The following is a 22177-nucleotide window of genomic DNA, read 5'->3' on the forward strand; positions in this document are numbered from 1 at the left end:
TTGCCCCGCCCCCGGCTCTGATTTGTTCCGCCAGTGGTGGAAGCACACATTGTTCTATTCATTTGTTTTTTTTCAGTTGTTAATGTTCTTTATGTCCTGAGATTGAAAATGGACTAATACTTTATTATCTGTAATGAATGTTTTTTTCGTGATGCGTGTGTGAAACAATTCACGGTTAAAATGAATAATAGTAAATAATAATAAAATTAATAATAATAATAAAACTACAAAATGAATAATATAACTGGATGGATAATCTAATCTGTGTTATTCATAATGTTAAAGGGCTGAGTAGCCCTTTTAAGAGGAGAAAAGTGCCTAACTAAAACTGTGCGATGAACTAGCTTCTCAGCTTCAAGGAACACTTGAAGCTGAGAAGAGAATGTGTTGACCAGCAATATAGCTCCTCATATAACAATGGGAGAAAGAGGGGCATCACAATTATTTTCAATAAATCTATTTATTTTTGTCATGAAAAAAACGTCTGTGATAAAGAGGGCCGGTATGTGATGGAAATTGGAAGTATAGGGGGTATTAAAATAACTCTGCTCAACTTATATGCTCCAAATGAGCACAGCCTAAGTTTCTGCAGAAATATGGCAGCATTGATAGCAGATAAAGCAGAAGGTATTATCCTGATAGGAGGAGACTTGAATTGTTTTGAGAGCACCTATTGATAGACTCCCTGCTTTTTTAACACTGATGGGGGAGTTAGGCTTGGTAGATCCCAAAGAGAGAGATTTGACCTTCTTCGTACAGGTTCACTCTACCCACTCAAGGTTGAATATGTTCCTAATGTCTGGAGCGGACTCCTTTAGAGCCACTCAATGTAATATAGATGCAATCTCCATCTCAGATCATGCCCCCAGTCTGTTTGAAACTAAATGTTGTGTTGTTTAAAAAAACAGTCCTTTAGTTCAGTTTTATATTTTCTTTATTAACACTTCTATTCAGCTGCCATGTCCGTTTCCTTTTCTCTCTCTGTGCTCTCTGTACGCTCGCTCTGGCTGCTCTCGCAATATCTCAGTATCAACTATACTACACTAAAGATGTGCCCAAATAACAACTTGGAATACTGGAGACAGAGCCAATGTATCTATTTTAAATAAAGAAATTATTAAAAAAAAGAGCTACAAAAAGGCATTATTGATTATCTTGAATTGATCGATAAGGATGGGGTGTCTCCAACAATATTATGGGAGGGAGCCAAATGTGTCCTAAGAGTAAATATTATTTCAAGATTAAAAAAGGAGAGAATTGCAGAACAATTAGAATTGGAAAACAAAATCCGGGAATTGGAGAGAGAATATCTAACAACACAAAAGGATGACTTACTGAACAGACTAAAACAGACTATAGACAAAAATGAAACAACTTATTAAGTTACAAAGCAGATGGGCAGCTGAGATTCACAAATCAAAAATATTATGAATTTGGTAACAGGGCTAGCCACCTATTAGCGTTTCAGCTAGAGTAGTGCATAAAATACAATTCCCAAGTACTGGGGATATGATGCTGCAGCTGAAGGATATGACAAAGGCATTTACCAATTATTACCAGGAGTTCTATAGTGAAGAAAACTGCCCAAATAATATAAAAATGACTGAAAATCTCCTTAAATCAATTAATCTGAGGAAACTGCCCGAGGAGGAAGCTGACCAAATAACACACCCAATTACAAAAAAGGCATTTTTAAACTCAACAACAACAAATCTCCAGGGGTGGATGGCCTCCCTGGAGAATATTACAAAGGATTTGAAATCAGACATATCTGCGGTATACCGTGGGTTCTAAAACCCCAACGGTTACCCTACCGCGGCCGAAAATATTTGCGGTTATTGTAAAAAACCTTTAATCTTTACATTCCTAGATAGAATTAATGTTCTATCTAGATTACTGTTCTTATTTCAAAGCCTCCCTGTTTTCGTACCACAGTCTGCATTCAAATGATTAGAAAAATTCAATTCTAAATTTATGTGGCAGAACAAAAGGCCAAAAGTGCACCTTAACACTTTGATTCCAGATTATGAGAATGGAGGCCTGAGGCTGCCTGACATAAAAATGTATTATTGGGCTGCCCAAATAAGAGCAATAGTGGCCTGGATCCATCGTGATCCACAAACAATGTGGGTCTCTCTGGAGGAGGAGTCAGTACCAGGAAAATCATTATCCATTCTCCCATTTATTGGTTCAGAAAGACAGAAAAAAATGAAGATCGCGAATGTATGGGTTAAACATACTCTAAAAGTCTGGAACCAGGTACTAAAACAATCAAAAGGAATGGTGGCCCTTTCGTGTGCCATGTCCATAAGTAGGAATATTGAGCTTCTTCATCTCTAGCAGACGGGAGCTTTGATAGGTGGGCTGAGAATAAACTTATCACTGTGAACCAGCTGTTTGAGCAAAATGTAGTGAAAACATTTGCCCAACTAAGAAACAACTTTAACCTACACTCAGACCACTATAGATATTTACAGATAAGGAATGATTTAACAAAACATAAGGACTGAGATCAGCTCAGAAGAAAACCAACAAACATAGAAAAACATTTTATTTATCTAATTGAAAACAATGGTGTAATGAAAAAACAAGTGTCTTTAGTTTATCAGAAACTGTTGATGGATGTATCTGATAATACATAAAAAACAATGGGAAATGGAACTGAATGTGGTATTGGATGATGATAAAATTGTCATAAGATCAATTTTAGGCCCTGTTTTATTTAATAATATATGCTCAGGAGGCACAGAGTGAACATCCAGAGTTATGCTGACGATACACAGCTGTACATCTCTGTCTCCTGATGACACCAGTCCAATGGATGCTCTTTTTTAACTGTATTTTAGATATCAAATCCTGGATGACAGAAAACTTTCTCCAGCTCAGTCAAGACAAAACTGAAGTTTTAGTTCTTGTCTTGAAGCCCAGAGAGAAACGTTTACCTAAACTTCAAACAGTATCTTTGATTGCCTCCACACACGTTAAAAACCTGGGCGTTATTTTAGACTCTGAGCTCACTTTTATTCCTCATATTAAAAATATAACAAAAGTTGGTTTTTATCATTTGTAGAACATAGCAAGAGTCCCCCCCATTTTCACTTAGGCCAACACAGAGACGCTAATGCATGCTTTTATCACTAGTCTAATTGACTACTGTAATGCCCTGCTTTCTGGTATTCCCAATGGCAGAAGAAAGAGGTAAAAGGGGTTAAAAAGTTTCCCTCTTTTAAGGTTTTCTGGGGGAATAATGATTAAAATAAAGACAAAGAGCCACATGTTGAGTATCACTGACTTAATAACAGCTTTATCATTATTTTAGTAAATTAATTTAATAAACTAAATTGGGAGTCCCTCACTTTTAAAATCACTGCTCCACGTGCCCCCCAAATGCTCCCCCTCCCCCCACATGACCCCCATTTCTCTCTGCGGGCCCCTGATTGGGTGGTGACTACGTAGATACACTGACGTTAGCCATATTTGGACATAGCAGCTTTGTGTACATTTAAAACTACATAGAAACACATAAATTGGTCGCCGTGGAAACCATTTGTTGACAGTTTCACAAAGGCTGCTTTGAAGTTTTTCATTGAGCTGCTTCCGCTTTCATCTTTAGTCATTCTACAGCACAGATAAACTCTCAAAACAACACAACTTTTTGAAGCCAACATTTCTACAGAATTTTCTACAGAAATCGTGTCAGGAATATGGAATCATCTGCTCCTCAACGGTCTTTTCAAGACATCATTGAGACAAAAAGGTTTCCAGCCAAATTGTAGAATCTGGTGAATGACCCGGCCAACAATGCTATTTTCTGGGACAGCAGGGGTGAGATAGTCATCATTAACCAGTTCCTCTTTGAGAAGGAGGTCCTGTCCCAAGGGTGTGAGATCTCAGACAGACACTTCAAATCCTTCCACCGCCAGCTCAACCTCTATGGCTTCGAGAAGATTCGGTCCAAGGTCACTAAGGGGGGATGTAAATACTTTCAGAACCCCAAATTCAAAAGGGAACACCCTGAACTTCTTCACAAGATGACAAGAAAACCAGTCAAAAACAGGGTCAATGCTGTGGCCAACCAGAAGAGGACTCAACAGCTTCCAGACCAAAATCAGCATGGTGGTGAAGGCAGTAATCCTACCTGCTCATCAGATCAACCTGCTGTTCACTATCAGCTTGGGCAGCATTTACCTGATTTTCACCAACAGCACCTTGAGTATTCCACTCAGTCGTTTTCTCACACTGGTTTTTATCAGTCAACACAGTATTTGATCACGTCTGGATTGGAGGAATCCACCCAGGTTCTGACCCCAGGAGAAACCTCGGAGCTGACGCTTGACGATTCAGACATGGAATTATTGTTAAAAATTGCAAATGAGATGATGCAAGGTTATTCTCCCATCAACTGCCCAGTCCAGGTTACTGATGAGGTTAAAAAAACCTGAACTGTCAGAGGACCATGTTTCACCCTGGGAGGTAAGGTCATCGTGCCCAGCACATGACTGAGCCCATAGGTTTTTGTGGTCAACATTTAACATGTTTTTTTTGTTGTTCTATATTTTTATTATAAGAGGAAGTCATTAAATAAAGTGAACATATACTATCATTACTGGTCTTTTTAAAAAAAAACAATATGTGAAACAAAGTGGTATAATTTTCTCTTGTATGACATTTTACTGTATCTTTGCTTCAATATGAAAAGGAGAAAAAACAAACAAAAACCTGAATGGTCCAAAAATGGACGCCATTTTTCTCAGGACTTGTGTCCATTTAAAAAATCAGAACGATCAAATACATCACATTAAAAAGTTGTTTTGTAAAATGTATCAATATCTAAAACTTACAAAGTGTGAGTAAATTATTATTAAATTATTAAATATAAAATGTGATTGATTTTATAGTGATGCTTAATTTAATGTGACAGAGTGTTTCTCCAGCTCCTACAACATTTTTCCAGTTGATCAGTGTGAACTACTGCAGTGTCGTCTGTGGCACACACACAAATGTCAGTGAGTGGATGGCCTCCATGGAGAATATTACAAAGCATTTAAAAAAGAGCTGACTCCACTTCTTCATAAGGTCTATAACTATGCACTCTCAGAAGGTGTTCCCCCTTTTTCATGGTCTTTAACTTGCAAAACATACAGAATAATTGGGGTGCACTGCAAACAAACATAATGGTACCACCACCAGATGGGACTGTCAGCTCCTGAATCAGCATTAAAACCTAGGATTAAAATGGAGCAGGAATACACAACAATATACACAGTCTGCCCTATAGCGGCTTAGCACCAATCATATAAAGAAAAGACGAGTGTGAGCAGAACACACTAGGAAACACAAACTTAAAGACGTGCAGGCAGCAGGTCTATGATGCACTGTAATGGCCAGCAGGACATAAACAGTGTATTCACAGGCAGGCCACGCCCAACGTTCACGCCACAAACAGCAGGGATGTCCACTTCCTGTGTCGTACCAAAGTAGTGACCCCCAGGTCAAGCCTTATTATTAAAACTAAATGTGGATTGTTACGATCAAGCTTTGATTGTAAAACATGGATTATTATTCATGGTTCCTTTTTTTAACTAATTTCAACTTAATCTAAATCTAACAACAAAACCATGGACGTAAACAGAGACAAAACTGATATAATCCAGACAGTAGATTAACACTAAAAAGACAGTTTGAGAAAAATACACAAAATCTAAATTGTTAACAAACAAAAATTATATTTTAAATATTAAATAATTCATATATACCTAATAATTCCAATGAAGCAGACACAATAGACCCCTAAATAATATATAATTTGATAATAATAATACAATTTCTACCTAAATAAATGCTTTTGCTATTCTGTACATTACATGTTGTTAAAGTTAATAGTATTCATAGATCTGCTGGACAATGTCATATATTCTCCATTCTCCAGTTAGCTAAATACTCTCTGTGTTCTAGACTCAAACACGCTGTAATTCAGTCTTTAGATCAATGTGTCCAACTTGTGATACAGTAAAATCAACACCACTGTGAACATTTGAACACACTGTCAGACTCAGATCCACCTTTTTCACTCAATGATGTTCTGATGAACTTACTGCAGCACTGCCCACAGTAGTTGTTGATGTAACTCACTTTCCTTTACACAGGAGATCTGATCTTTAGATATTGGTGTATTTTTTTATTCAGCCTCTGTTGATCATCATAACTTCATAGCATTTATTCAGACATTCTCAACACAGACACATGGTGATACAGGACTGTGGACCAGAACATGTTATCAGGAGATACAAATGATTTCAGCCTCTCTCACTGTGCCTGATAGAAAATGTATCCCCTCTATAATCCTCAGGTGATGGACTAACATCATCTGCTTTATTCTGTACACATTTATCATCATTCATAATAAAACTAGTGAATTAGGACTAGTTTTACTTTTGTGGAGAAGAAGAACATGAGACAGATGTGACCTCATGCTTTGTGTTCTCAGATGGCGCCACTTTTAGGCGTCCGGAAAGAAGATATGTCGTGTTGACTTCAAAATAGTGTTGGATGAATCTTATAAGATGGGAACAGGTCCTGATAGAAAAAACAGGCTGTGATCAGTGGGAGGGGCCTATAATGTCACTGTAAAATCCTTCACCGTCACATTCTAAATGCTGTATCTTTGCTATTTTTCAATGGATTCACATCAAATTTACATGTATTATTGACCCCAAGATGAGCAAAAAGTTACATTATAACCCCGCCCAAAACCAAACAGGAAGTCAGTCATCTTGTCTGTCTGTCTCACAGAGGACTCAGAGACACTTCTGTCTATCTCTCTGTCTGTGTGGCTGTCTGTTTTGTATCTGTCTGTCTGTCTGGCTGGCTGTCTGTCTGTCTGTCTGTGTAGCTGTGTGTGTCTGTCTGTCAGTGTGTCTGTCTGTCTGTGTGTGTGTGTGTCTGTCTGTCTGTCTGTCTGTCTTTCTGTCTGTCTGTCTGTCTGTCTGTCTGTGTGTCTGTCTAAGTGTCTGTCTCTGTGTGTGTGTCTGCGTAGCTGTGTGTCTGTCTGTAAGTGTGTCTGTTTGTCTGTGTGTATATGTATCTGTCTGTCTGTGTAGCTGTGTGTGTCTGTCTGTCGGTGTGTCTGTCTGTTTGTCTGTGTGTTTGTCTGTCTGTGTGGCTGTGTCTGTCTGTCTGTGTGTGTCTGTCTGTCGGTGTGTCTGTCCGTCTGTCTGTGTAGCTGTGTGTGTCTGTCGGTGTGTCTGTCTGTCTGTCTGTCTGTCTGTGTAGCTGTGTCTGTCTGTCTGTTGCTGTGTCTGTCTATCTGTGTATGTGTGTGTGTGTCTTTCTGTGTATGTGTGTGTCTGCCTGTCTGTTTGTCTGTCTAATTGTCTGTGTCTGTCTGCCTGTCTGTGTGTCTGTCTGTTTGTCTGTCTATGTTTCTGCCTGCCTGTCTCTGTGTGTGTCTGTATCTGTCTTTCTGTGTGTGTTGCCTTCTGTCTGTCTGTCTGTCTGTCTGTCTGTCTGCGTGTCTGTCTGTCTGTCTGTGTGTCTGTTTGTCTAAGAGTCTGTCTGTCTGTGCATGTGTGTCTGTCTGTCTGTCTGTCTGTCTGTCTGCCTGCCTGCGTGTCTGTCTGTCTGTGTGTTTGACTGTCTGTAGGTGTGTGTGTGTGTGTGTGTGTGTGTGTGTGTGTGTTTGTCTGCGTGTCTGTCTGTCTGTTTGTGTAGCTGTGTGTGTCTGTCTGTCTGTGTGTCTGTCTGTCTGTGTGTCTGTCTAAGTGTCTGTCTGTCTGTCTGTCTGTGTAGCTGTGTGTGTCTGTCTGTCTGTGTGTCTGTCTAAGTGTCTGTCTGTCTGTGTAGCTGTGTGTCTGTCTGTCAGTCTGTAGGTATGTCTGTCTGTCTGTCTGTAGGTGTGTGTGTGTGTCTGTCTGTCTGTCTGTCTGTGTAGCTGTGTTTGTCTGTCTGTCCGTCTGTTTGCCTGCCTGTGTGTATGTCTGTCTGTCTGTGTGTCTGTCTGTCTGTGTGTCTGACTGTCTGTAGGTGTGTGTGTGTGTGTTTGTCTGCGTGTCTGTCTGTGTAGCTGTGTCTGTCTGTCTGTCAGTGTGTCTGTGTAGCTGTGTTTGTCTGTCTGTCCGTCTGTTTGCCTGCCTGTGTGTATGTCTGTCTGTCTGTGTGTCTGAATGTCTGTAGGTGTGTGTGTATGTGTGTGTGTGTGTGTGTGTGTTTGTCTGCGTGTCTGCCTGCCTGTGTGTCTCTGTCTGTCTGTGTGCCTGCCTGTGTGTCTGTCTGTCTGTGTGTCTGACTGTCTGTAGGTGTGTGTGTGTGTGTTTGTCTGCGTGTCTGTCTGTGTAGCTGTGTCTGTCTGTCTGTCAGTGTGTCTGTGTAGCTGTGTGTGTCTGTCTGTCTGTCTGTCTGTCAGTCTATGTGTCTGTCTGTCTATGTTTCTGCCTGCCTGTCTGTGCGTGTGTGTCTGTGTAGCTGTGTGTCTGTGTCTGTCATTATGTGTGTGTCTGTCTGTGTTGCTGTCGGTCTGTCTGTGTCTGTCTGTCTGTCTCTGTGTGTGTGTTTGTCTGCCTGTCTGTCTGTCAGTCTATGTGTCTGTCTGTCTGTCTGCGTGTCTGTCTGTCTGTCTGTCAGTCTATGTGTCTGTCTGTCTGTCAGTCTATGTGTCTGTCTGTCTGTCTGTCTGCGTGTCTGTTTGTCTGTCTGTCTGTTTGCGTGTCTGTCTGTCTGTGTGTCTGTCTAAGTGTCTGTCTGTCTGTGTGTATGTTTGTTTGTCTGTCAGTGTGTCTGTGTGTCTGTGTAGCTGTGTGTCTGGCTTTCTGTGTATGTGTGTTTGTCTGCTTGTCTGTCTGTTTGTCTGTCTGTGTAGCTGTGTGTGTCTGTTTGTCAGTGTGTCCGTCTGCCTGTCTGTCTGTTTGTCTGTCAGTGTGTCTGTCTCGTTGTCTTAGTGTCTGTGTAGCTGTGTGTGTCTGTTTGTCAGTGTGTCCGTCTGCCTGTCTATCTGTTTGTCTGTCAGTGTGTCTGTCTCTTTGTCTTAGTGTCTGTGTAGCTGTGTCTGTCTGTCTGTCTGTCTGTCTGTCTGTCTGTCTGTCTGTCTGTCTCACAGAGGACTCAGAGACACTGAGGAATCATACCAAAACCAAAACCCAGGATACAGAGTGTCAGTGAAGGAGGTACAGACGGTGTAGATGAGTGTCAGAGAGTCAGAGGAGACTTTATAGAAGGACAGACGTCCATCAGGACAGTCCACATACACTCCTACTCTACCAGAGGAACCACAGGGACAGTAGGTATGTGTGTCTATGTTATTGTGAATGAAGTAGTAAAAACCTCTGTTACATTCCAGTCTCCAGGACTGATTATTAAATCCAAACAAACAATCATAAATGTCTCCTTTCCTACTGATTCCTCTGTAACTCACTGCTATAGAAACATCACCATTCCACTTCACCTCCCAGTAACAGCGACCAGTCAGACCAGTACTACACAGAACCTGACAGATATCAAATCTGTCCTGATGATCAGGATAAAGCTCCTTCTCCTCCACACGTGTCACCGTCCTGTTGTTGTCAGACAGTCTGAGGTTTCTGTTGATGGAGTTTGTGTCGAGGTGAATGTGACAGAAATCTGATGAGACACAAAGAAACAACAGTTGATCATGTGATGCTTCATTGTCTCTGTATCACTGACATGTTCATTCACTCAGAGCTTCATGAGGACACTTTGAATGAACACACACACACTTACACTTCCTCACACCAGCTTTGATCCTCTGCTCTCCTCCATGGTCCGCCCTGCAGGAGCAAACACAGGCAGTGATTTACACACCTAAAGAGTCCAAAGTGCTGCTCAGAAACCTGATGCCATCTCCATCAAGCTCTCCATGTTTCTACTGGTTTGTCTTCAACAGCTTCACCTTCTTCATCTCCTTCAAAGTGTTCCTCTCTTCATCCTCACTGATTGGTTCCACCTCCTCTGATCTTAACTATACACTATTATATATATGTATATTTACACTATTTGGTCCTTTGCAGTTTAAATAAGTTTGGTAGTCGTACATATTTTTATTCTTTTTAGTTTTTGAATGTGGATAATATCACACACTAAATCATAATTCTCCCTTTAGAAATACATTTGTCTTATGAATTCTAATACATTACAATGATAAATAAATGAATAAACAAACCTATTGATTGACTGTATATAGTGATTATTTCAAAAACATAATAAAAAGGAAAATTAAACATAAGACATCAATACATATTTACAGGAGTATAATTTACTAACCTCTCAACACTTCTCTTTAATAAATAATAACAATAATCTTGATAAAATATATTTATGACTTTGTATCTAAAACTTCAACATTCACAACATTGACATAAATGTACATATATATATACACTAACACATATAATTACACACCCATATATAAATGATAAATAGAGATTGATAAAATACATATACACCCATACATATATATCTACACATAAACACACACATGAAAAAAATAAAATAAAAAGAAACATAGATTTGAACATTAGCTGAACAACTTTACACAAATAATTAACACTAGAAATAATAATTATAAAATACTTTAGTTTAAATATATTTTACTACTTTAACTTTTACAACTAGAATAGGCTAAAAATGAATTAAATGAATAAATAAAGACTGAGACACAAATAAATATAAAAATGAATGAATTAAGTAAAGAAATAAGTAAACAAATACTTAAATAAGTCAATAAATAAATACATAAGTTGATCTCCAAAGGCACCAAATATGACAACACAAAATACTTTTGTTATAATGACAATTTACCAAAAACCTCTTTGGTAATAATAAAATAAAATAAAAAATCAGGACAACTTTGTTTTTTGAAAATAGCCAAACACACATTATAAAAACTTATAGACTCAAAATGGCTCCATCCAGATAGTTTTGATTATGTTAAACTCAGAAGAAAGAACAAACTGTTTCCTACAAGAACACGACATCGAAATAATAATAATAATAATAATAATAATAATAATAATAATAATAATAATAATAATAATAATAATAATAATAATAATAATAATATGAAATATGAAATAAGAATAATGATAAATAATCTGATCTGACTGATCTGGACATATCATCTACCAGTGGCTGTTAGTGATTGGTAGATGACCGTTGCTATGGATACTATGGACAAATACAGAATGAACTCTCCCTCAAAATGAAACACTCTGAAAAAACTCTGCTGCTGGGAAAAGACTAAACTAAAGTGTTCTAATCATTCCCTCCTGATAAAACAAGTAAAGACTGAAGGACACGTCACAGAAAACAATAATGCTGATGCTGCTAAAATATGTTGGTGTATGTTAACATGAAACACATCAGTTTAGAAATCATTAAATCAAAACTATATGTTCAATCCCATAAGGTTTTATAGATAACGCTAATAATTCTGTAATTTGTCTCATGTTTAATTAAAAAACGAAAACATTAATGAAATAAGATAAAATACTAATTATTGAACAAACTAAAAAACTTAAATTGTAATATCAAATTAGGAAAATAAACTAAAATACATTTTGGTTGAGAAACTTTTTAATAAAAGTTCAGCCTTTGTTTCAAAGTTAGATTTGAAATGTTTCACATAAAAACATCTCCTCCATAAACCAGTAATTATTTTATTTTTAGACCTAAAATATATAAAGACTAAGAAAAAAATAAGAACCACAACAATATTTATGTTTTAGTTTGATTTTGAATATTTCATTTAAAATCACTAATGTCCTAAAAAGTCACAACTTCCACATTATTACATTATTTAATAATAATAAACATAGAAACAAAACACACATCAAACAAATGTTTTTCTGATCTTAAATCAGAAATGTCCAAATCAACATATATTAAATTAAAACAGCTTTAATAGATAAAACAGAAATGAATTTATCCTCTTTTTGACATGAATGAAATGAATGATTATGAAACTATATCTTGTGTGAACTGGTAGAAAGAACATTAGATAACACACAACACAACTTGTTCACAACTGATACAGAAAGAATATAAAAATAACATTGTTTGACCTAGAAAATAAACACTTACACAACAGAATAATTACAACATATAAACATTGATTAAATAAGATATTTTGGAAACAACACACACACACACACACACACACACACACACACAGAGATATATATGTATGTGTGGGTGAATGAATAAGGATGATGTCATGCTGTATGTATGGGAGAAACGTGTTGTGAGTGTGAGTGTGCTAGTGGGCGTGTCATAGAGTGATTGATTGATGGATGATGACACTTTATGTATAACTGAGAGAAACGTGTTGTGAGTGAAAAATGTACCAGGGCGTGTCTTTGAGTGAGTGATCATGTGATAGATGGATAGCTGTTTGCACACATATATACATACACACATACAGTACATACACAATGTAACACTCCCCAACACTATACAGTTGTAGCTTGAATAAAAGTCATATTTTTAGTTAAAAGGTAAATGAACAAATGATCTTAATAACAGACATGGATAACATTATTTCATATATTGAGGAATCATATATACTGTATAGACCCTGGCCCAGAATGCAGAACAGTGGCTGATCACCTGAGGTTATAAAAACAACCTCATCACCTAAAACGTCTAATCAAAGGTGGGGGGGCTGAACTGTACATGGTACGTGGTCTATAGATTTAACTAGGACTCTTTAGAGAGATAATAAAGACATAAATACAATCACAAATCTGTTCCCTTGTAATTTATATAAATATTAGTAGAGGCATAAATTAACATAACACCTGGTTACATTTCTGTTTTGTTCTAATTACTGTTTTATTCTAATGTTTTGATTTACTTTTCAGTTCTTTGGGTTATTTTCTTACTTTTTTAATAATCTCTGTTAGTTTGAATATTATGTTACAACTGTGTAAAATATTGTCATTTTCCTCTCTTTATGTTCTAAAAATCTCACAACTAAAACTTATGTGTATTTATATCCTCAGATAGATATATACATATGTAGACATGGATAGAATTAGATAGAAATTATAACTTGAAATATTTAAAAAAATCATAATCAATTTTTTGTCGTTTGTGCTTCAAAAGCTTCCATATAAACTTTATAAAGATTGATAGTAATTTCTGAAAGTCATTTCCTGATTGGTCGCTGTGGGCAGGCAGGACCGTGAATGTATTTTTCCTCACTAAGAAATAAGAATCAATCAATCAATCAGTTAAGGTTCCTGCTGTGCGTTTTTTCACATTCACATGGAAAGAGAAGTGATATTAAAATAAAATACACACACACTACATAGCAATCATAGACTCACCTCACTATGTGGTTGTATGTAATAAAGAAATTATAAAATCTGTGTTGAATAATTCTTACAACACCTTTTGTAATCATGTGATGTTTTATAAGATTGATTTTGATGAACATGCATTCAGTTATTGTTTGTACAGATAAATATAAGTGGATAATTTCAAGTTTACTGTGTATGTTTAATTTAAACACAAATCATGTTTGTATTCTGTTCTGTTCTACTTATAACTTTTTTCTTATATTAAAACATAGTCTAACAGTAAATCCAAATAAATGTAATAAAGTTAAATAAAAGTTTTTGTCCCACTCTAACAATGGTAAACAAAATAGGAATATAACTTGAAATAAAATTGAAGGAAAAATAAAATAAATTAACAAGCTTACTTTAATAACCTGATATTATAATTTCCAAATAACGTTAATATAACATATTAAAACATAGTCTGAATTAAATATTTTGTCTTATTCATAATTTTTTATAGTAACACTGTTAAACAGTGTGAAGAGAGGAAATGTTACAATGGATTATTATTCATGGTTTCTTTTTGTGTGTAATACTATAATTATATATCTTTATCCTCAATAAATCTATTCATAAAATATATTCAGGTCAACTTGTTAGCTGTCATTTTCAGAACAAGGACAAACAGTTTCAGAACATCTGATTTCAACTTAATCTAAAAATAAAAATAACACAACCATGTATGTAAACGAAGAGACAAATCAGATATAAACAAGACAATCAGATTAACACTAAAATGTCAGTTTGATCCAAAATGCACAAAGTCTAAATCATTAACAAATAAGAATAATTATATTTTAAAATTAAACTTAATATATGTTAAACAACTCATGTTCTATATACTTAAATATATCACATAAACAGACACCATAGACCCCTAAAGGATCAATAATAATGAATAAATGAATACATCTTAAACATAATTTGTATTGCTTTAAATCACCAGTAAATGACATTTTTAACTAATTACAAGGAGCTGATCGTTTGATTTCTAAATATATAAAAACACTGATAAATCTATGTTTGGGGTCCAGGGAGTGAGCAGACCCTGAGGACCACAGCTGTGTTTTAGATGAGTGTCTGTTCTTCTATTGACTTGTTGATTCATTTTCTGTTCATCTCTAATAAATTGATTGATTGATTCAGCAAAACCTCTGACTATGTCTCTCTGTATGAAATCTCAGGTACTGAACACGAGAGTTAGCTCGAAAACTCTAACAATTGTTAAACAATGATATTTATAACATAAGTCTACAGTTTGAAATAATTTTAAAACGTTTTAAAAACATACATATTTCTGTTTTAATAATTGTATGAGTGGGTCAAGTTAAACATTTTAATATTTTATTTTATATTACGCATTGTTGGAATGTCAGTGCTAAATAAATATTTTCATATTTTAAAAGCAGGGTAGGTGATTTTCTAAAGCTAGCATGATTTTGAATGTAGCTTACCCCCCTCCCCTCTGTGCTCCGTCTCACTCACATGCATTAGCACAGCTGCTGCAGAAGTGGATCTTAGCTCATCACTTGTATTGTGTAGAAACTACGTTATCTCATTCAGCAGTAAGTAAACACTAAACTTTATCATTATATACTGTATGTTAAACGTGACTAAAAACTGTTTTAAGTCTGTAACCAATGACGCACTTTGAGTGTGGGCTCGTGCACGCGAGGGATGGAGAACGAGCAGGGAGACAGAGATACGTGATTGGTTTATAAATAAAAAAAACTTACTTTTTCATTGGTCAAAGTTTTTACAGGTTTACAGCTGCTACACATGATGGATATTCTTTGTTCCTTTTTCAGAGCACAAAAGATCTTAATTTCCCCTAACTAACCTTTAATTGATTGATTATTTGAAACATTGGTAATAATTTATACAATTGCAATGTTTTACTTTTAGTGGTTAGTAATATTCAGAGCTGGAAATGTTTATTTTGGTTTTGGACCAGTCATTTACATTTCAGTTCATCTCTAATTTTTTGACTTGATAACTTGTGTCAGAGTAATAATCGAAATATAATTTCATAAGATATATTTATATTTCTGTATGAACACAATCCTCACTGATTGGTTCCACCTCCTCTGATCTTCTCTCTCATTCCTTCATTAGCTCCTCATAGTTCTCCATCAGCCTCTCCTCACTACCTTCTTATCTCTGTCCTTCATCCCTCTAACCTGTCCCAGTCCTCCTCCTTTAGTGTCCCACCTCTCACACCTTCATCACATTCCTCTGATACAGCTCTCTGTCACACATGTGATGGGGATTGATGTGAACATGTGATGAGCTGCTGTGATGTGTCTCACCTCAGAGTGTTCAGTATCTGAGAGAGCAGCTTCACTGCTGAGTCTCCTGGATGGTTGTAGCTCAGGTCCAGCTCTCTCACACTGGAGGAGTTGGAGCTCAAAGCTGCTGCCAGAGAAGCCACGCCCACCTCTGTGATGACACAACCTGACAGACTGGATTCAGAAAAACATCCACAACTCAGGAAACAAGTGAGGAGACGAGGAACAGGACAATGTTGATGGAACATGTGATCCACTGACCTGAGAGAGTCCAGTTTACAGTGAGGACTCTTCAGTCCTTCACACAGCAGCTTCACTCCTGAATCCTGCAGATCATTGTTACTCAGGTCCAGATGTTTCACACTGGAGGACTGAGAGCTGAGGACTGAGGACAGAGCTGCACAGCTTCTCTTTGAGAGACCACAGGAACTCAACCTGATGAAGAATCAGTGAAACCTTACAGATGTTTATCTGTGAGAGAATTAAAGACATGTTCTTCTAAAGTCACATACTTAACTTTCTTGGAGGCTTTTATCACTGGGAGCAGATTCAGAAAAGCTTCCTCTGAAGGACAGAATCTCTTCAGGTCAAAGACATCCAGATGTTCTTGTGATGACAGTAAGATAAAGACCAGAGCTGACCACTGAGCAGGAGACAGTTTCTCTGTGGAGAGATTTCCTGATCTCATGGACTGTTGGATCTGCTCCAGCAGAGAGCGATCATTCACTTCATTCAGACAGTGGAACAGGTTGATGGTTCTCTCTGTGGACAAACTCTTACTCAGCTTCTCCTTGATGTATTCAATTGTTCTCTGATTGGTCTGTGAGTCACTTCCTGTCTGTGTCAGCAGGCCTTGTAGGAGCCTCTTATTGGTCGGCAGTGAAAGACCCAGCAGGAAGCGGAGGAACAAGTCCAAGTGTCCGTTTGGACTCCGTAAGGCCTCGTCCACAGCGCTCTGATGGAGAAGGTTAAAGTCAGGCTGACCTCCACTATGGAGAAGCTTAAAAGTTTGTTTGAATTTAAACATCAATGACTTGTCCAGAAGATTGATTTTAGAGCTGATGAAGGTCTGATGGACATGAAGAGCAGCCAGAAACTCCTGAAGGCTCAGGTGGATGAAGGTGAACACCTTGTCCTGGTACAGGCTGCTCTCCTCTCTGAAGACCTGTGTGAACACTCCTGAGCACACTGAGGCTGTTCTGAGGTCCATGCCACACTCTGTCAGGTCACTCTCATAGAAGATCAGCTTTCCTTTCTGCAGCTGCTCAAAAGCCAGTTTTCCCAGAGACTCCATCAACTCCCTGCTCTGTGGACTCCAGTGTGGATCTGTGGCAGTTCCTCCATCAAACTTCACTGTCTTGACTTTGTTCTGAAGGACCACATAGTGGCTGTAGATCTGAGTCAGAGTCCTGGGCAGCTCTCCCTTCTCTCTGCTCTTCAACATGTCCTCCAGAACTGTAGCAGTGATCCAGCAGAAGAGAGGGATGTGGCACATGATGCGGAGGCTACGGCATGTCCTGATGTGGGACATGATCCTGCTAACCTGCTCCTCATCTGTGAACCTCCTCCTGAAGTACTCCTCCTTCTGAAGGTCAGTGAACCCTCTGACCTCTGTCACCATGTCCACACACTCAGGAAGGATCTGATTGGCTGCTGCAGGCCGTGTGGTTATCCAGAGGCGACCTGATGGAAGCAGATCTCCTCTGATGAGGTTTACCAGCAGAACCTCCACTGAGGTGGACTCTGAGACATCAGTCAGGGTCTGAGTGCTGAGGAAGTCCAGAGAGAGCCGACACTCATCCAGACCATCTAAGATAAACAAAACCAGGAAGTCCTGGAAGCTGCAGATTCCTGCTTCTTTGTTTCCAGAGAAGAAGTGATCAACAAGTCCCACCAAGCTGAAGCTCCTCCCCCTCAGCACGTTCAGCTCTCTGAAGGTCAGTGGGAATGTGAAGTGGACCTCCTGCTGGGCTTTATCTTCAGCCCAGTCCACAGTGAACTTGTGTGTTAAGAGTGTTTTCCCAATGCCAGCCACGCCCTTTGTCATCACTGTCCTGATTGGTCGAGGTCTTCCAGGAGGAGCTTTAAAGAGCTCTTCTAGTGTGATGGCTCTTTCTGCTGTGTCTGATCTCCTGGATGCTGTTTCTATATGTATGACCTCATGTTCCTGGTTGACCTCTCCACCCCCTCCCTCTGTGATGTAGAGCTCTGTGAAGATCTCCTTCAGGAGGGTTGGACTTCCTGCTTTAGCCACGCCCTCAGACACACACTGGAATTTCTTCTTCAGCTTGGACTTCAGCTCACGTTGGTATCGATGAGCTTTTGTTCCTGAATGAAAACAAACTTAATGTTAGAGTGGAGAAGTCAGAGCAGGTTTGAACATTTGAGATCAAAGCGTGTGATGTTCTCAGTCTGGATGGTTCCTCAGATTAAATGTGACTGATTGAATCATGCTTTGAAAAAGAAAAGCCAGCTTTGTGTCCTTCATGTGATGTTCCTCACAGTGAAGAAGTTCACATGCTCTTACTGCTCTGCAGATGCTCAGCCAGCTCCTCCTGCTTCATCCTCTTCAGGAAATACAGTGTGATGTTCAGAAAGGCCTCCCTGCTCCTCCGCTGCTCCTCATCTTCACCCTCCATCTGACTCTCTGAGCACTCTGGATCATCTCCATCCACAATCTTCTGCATGTGTTTGAGTTCAGCCTTAACAAAGCTGATGATGTTGTCCTCCAGCAGCTGGAACAGAAACACATTAAAAGTGATAAGTGAAGACCTGCTCCAATCATCTGTGTGTGTGTGCGTGTGTGTGTGTGTGTGTACAGTGGTTTGATCACAGGCTGACACAGGTTTAGTGTCTTTGTAGACGTACACACCGTAAAGATGGAGTCAGGCTCAGCTCCAGAGGAACCATCCACACCCTTTAAGCTGCTGTGGAGAAGACACAGACACTCAGACATGCTGAGGAGCAGCTGGAGGAAAGCACAGGAAGCTCTGCTAACATCATGTGAAAATCAGTAGCAGTGGGTGATGTCCTGCAGAACCACAGTGCAGTGAGTGTGGAGCAGCCTTTGGAGCTCAGCTCACGTGTGGAACATCTCAGCATGTTTCCACTGAACAGGAGAACAAGTCTGTTGGACTGAGGCTTTATTTGTCTTCAATCCTTCACAAATCTGAAGATCACACACTGTCTAAGACTCACCTACACACTGGAGACCATTCCTACAAAGCCTTTTCTCTTTCACCTTCCACTGTTTGCTGAGATTTACATCAGCACCACGTCAAATAACATAGTCCATCAAAAGTGCTGAGTCATGTTCACCACTCACTCCACCAGATAGGGCAGCTGGGTAGAGGGTTTTTGATTGGGGTGCTTACTCTCAATGGGCCACTTTTCACCCTGACTTTACGCACCTAACTAAATAGGGCAAATATTTAAAACAAAAACAAAAATTAAAAAAAAAATAATAATAAATATATAGATATATAAATATACAGAAAAATAATAGATAAAAATAAAAACACCATACACATACACAAACTAATACTGTGGCGGAGATAGTAATGACAACAGTGGAATAGCAAGATCACAGAATACCAATAAATGTGCATATTTGTGACTAGTGACTATCGGTAATGAGTGGCATTAGTTACTGTCTTACTGCTTCTTAAAACACATTTAAAAAAAAGACCATTGATATACTTGTGCTGTGTTTTTTTTTCTGTTCAGTTTTTTGTCCAATCTGATATATCATCTGTACATTTCACCAGTCTGGACTCTGTAGTTGTAAGTTTGTTGTGAAATGTATCTACAGGCTCTTTCCTTATCAATGCTGTTAAGTGTAAGGTTAAAGTTGCTAATCATAGGGTTTAGCATGTATTTGCAATATGATAAAAGATGATTTGTGTGTGTGTGTGTGTTTTGCTCTTTGTCCTACTAACATGCCTGAACCTAATACTGTAAATAAAATCAGTTAATTATTGAGTAGTTGTAAATTGTGCTGTAATACAAAGTCATACTATACTATATTTGTCATTTGAACATGAAACAATGACAGGCTTTATGATACGCACCGCTACTTGGTTAAGACAAGACACACCCAAAAATTTAACCTGTCTACGTTCCTTCATCAGATCCACCCAAAGTTCTTAATATAATAACCTTGATACATAATATCAGATTATCTATCGATAAAAGCAAGCAAAAAAAGCAATATTTGTTTAATAAAGAGAAAAATGTGTAGTTAATCATGTGTCTCCACCTCCCAATGAGGTCAGTGTGTGTGTGTGTGTATGTGTGCGTGCTGTGAGTAATCAGACTCCCTCCTGTTTCCACTCAGGTGTGCTGCATTACCAATCAAGCAATGAAAACAATGAAACACCAACCAGTGGTGGGTAGAGTAAAAGTACTGTTACTTCATAATGTTGAATATGAATTACTAAAGTAGAAGGAACAGTACTCATAACAATAAGTGTAAACAGGTTCCTTAAAAATACAATTTAAATTGAATAAATCATCACTATAATGTGTTTCATTAATAACATTCACACATTAAAAAGGCCACAGAGCTTCCACTTCCGGTCTCATGGCGTAAGCAGAGTAAGGGACCAGCTCCGTGTAAAATTGATTAAAAGTTTACTTTCCGGACCAGCCAACTTCAAATAAATCGAGCCACAACATCCGTGAGATCAGAATGTCTCAAAGGAGGGTGTAAAAGAGGTTCGGGGCCTCTACAGGGTGCGCGGAATAGAGCTGGCGACACTATGGGAGTGTGACTCCAGTTAGAGAGTCACGGAGGCAGTTCTGGATTTATAAAGGCTTTAATTGGAAGAACGTGGTTCTGTAAACACAATGCAGCAGTATAAAGCATATCAGTAATTTAACACATATATGAATAAAGCTGCATAAGTATTAACACACACAAAGCATCATAAAAGCACTTAACTCACAAGCAAACAATCATATAATGCAAATATAATGACCATGGGTGGCAATAATCAACATAAGCAATTAGCAAGAGAAATAATAACATAAATCAGAAATTAACCCTATTCAATGCAAGCTAACAGCAATGTAAGGAAAGTATAGCTAACATAACCAGGATGCATGAGTTAGCAACTATCACAAAGCAGCAAACGTAAACACAAATATCCTCCAAGATGCATTGTCATGAGTTATAACATGAATCAGCCACTACTTACATTTCTCATGTACACACATCTTCCATGGAACAGGAGAGAAACACACACATGCAGCTCTGCAGCTGGTCAACATGCAACACACTCTGCTCATGCATCCAGCAGGAAGAACTCTGCTAAAATACGTTCCTCTTAAAGGGCTAGTAACAACATAACTGAAAGTGAAACTAAACACTTATATAACAGGGCTTTCCTACACAGCCGCCCCCAAAAGTCTACTTTAGACCTTTTGAACATAAACAGGAAAGCATATTAAGGTTCCTCCGTATCTGGGAGATTTGGGAGCAGCACCAGTCTGGACACAGGCCGCACGTATGTTTTATCTTTCACCTGCACAGCCACAGTACGGATACGATTGTCAGCTCCAGGATACGTCTGTGTGACCTTCCCAACTGACCAGAGTGCTCGAGGAAGCCGCGGGTCAACAATGAGGACCACCTTACCGGCTGAAAGCCCCTCGCCATCTTTCCTCCACTTCTGTCTCTCTTGTAGACCTGGCAAGTAGTGGCGGATGAAGGTGAACCAGAAGTGATATGCCGGCACCTGACTATGCTTCCAGTGACGTGTGTCGAGGAGGTCAGTAGAGCTATAAATGGCTTGTGGTAGAGGAATGATTCTGACTGGGCCTTGATGAGAAGAGCTGTCTCAGCGGCGAGGTAGTCAGATGCTTTACAATGCAGATTTGTGGTTTGCGGGTCGGCCGCCCCATGAAGGGACCTGGCTGTGGCTTCTATGAGCTCTTTCCATGGGAGCTGGTTACCAGGGAGGATGATCACATTGGCAACCACAGCGGACTTCTTTATCTTATTGTCATCGGACTCAGGATCAGCAGAAGGTATGGTGGGCCAATGGTCCTCAGGTAAGTGGAGAAAATCTGGACCTTGATGCCATCGATGTGGAATTGCCAGCTCACGCAAGGTCAAACCTTGAGTGATGTCATCTGCCGGGTTGGTGGCTGAGCTCACATATCTCCAGCTATCAGGCTCAGTCAGGTTCTGGATCTCGTTGCAGTAAACTTCTGCCCTCCTCTCTGGGTCCTTGGCAAGCCTGCCCTCTATGCAATGAAGACAGGGTAGCACGGCGTCCTTTGTCCCTTGAATCAGTGTAACATTAACTTGCCTCAACAAGGGGGTATCTTGTTGCTGTACACCATCAACCTTGACTCTGGTGGTGGATGTTTGGAGCATGGCCATCGCTTTCTGATCCTGCTTGGAGCGGGTGACTGCTTTCTCGCTACTATAAGGGAATGCGTCAACTTGCCAGAGGTGCCCAACATTCATGAAGAGCTTGGTAGCAGGAGAAACAGTGGAGATGCGGAAACATTGTGAGGTTGATGTAGGCT

General features: G+C 38.8%; 2 protein-coding genes across 3 annotated transcripts in view; both read right to left on the reverse strand.

The window, feature by feature from the left end:
* The window catches only part of LOC114459136 (E3 ubiquitin-protein ligase TRIM39-like), a 476570-nt gene that overhangs the window by 70334 nt on the left and 384059 nt on the right, over positions 1-22177 (reverse strand). The window lies entirely within an intron of this gene.
* On the reverse strand, positions 15926-18221 carry LOC114459133 (protein NLRC3-like). Its single transcript, XM_028441487.1, has 3 exons — positions 18168-18221; positions 16158-17968; positions 15926-16075 (listed from the first exon to the last, which is right to left on the reverse strand). Exons 1-3 carry the CDS (start codon positions 18202-18204, stop codon positions 15980-15982), a joined length of 1944 nt encoding a protein of 647 aa, XP_028297288.1. The 5' UTR covers positions 18205-18221; the 3' UTR covers positions 15926-15979.

Source organism: Gouania willdenowi, unplaced genomic scaffold (genome assembly GCF_900634775.1).
Source record: "Gouania willdenowi unplaced genomic scaffold, fGouWil2.1 scaffold_269_arrow_ctg1, whole genome shotgun sequence".
In the NCBI taxonomy this organism is placed as follows: domain Eukaryota; kingdom Metazoa; phylum Chordata; class Actinopteri; order Blenniiformes; family Gobiesocidae; genus Gouania; species Gouania willdenowi.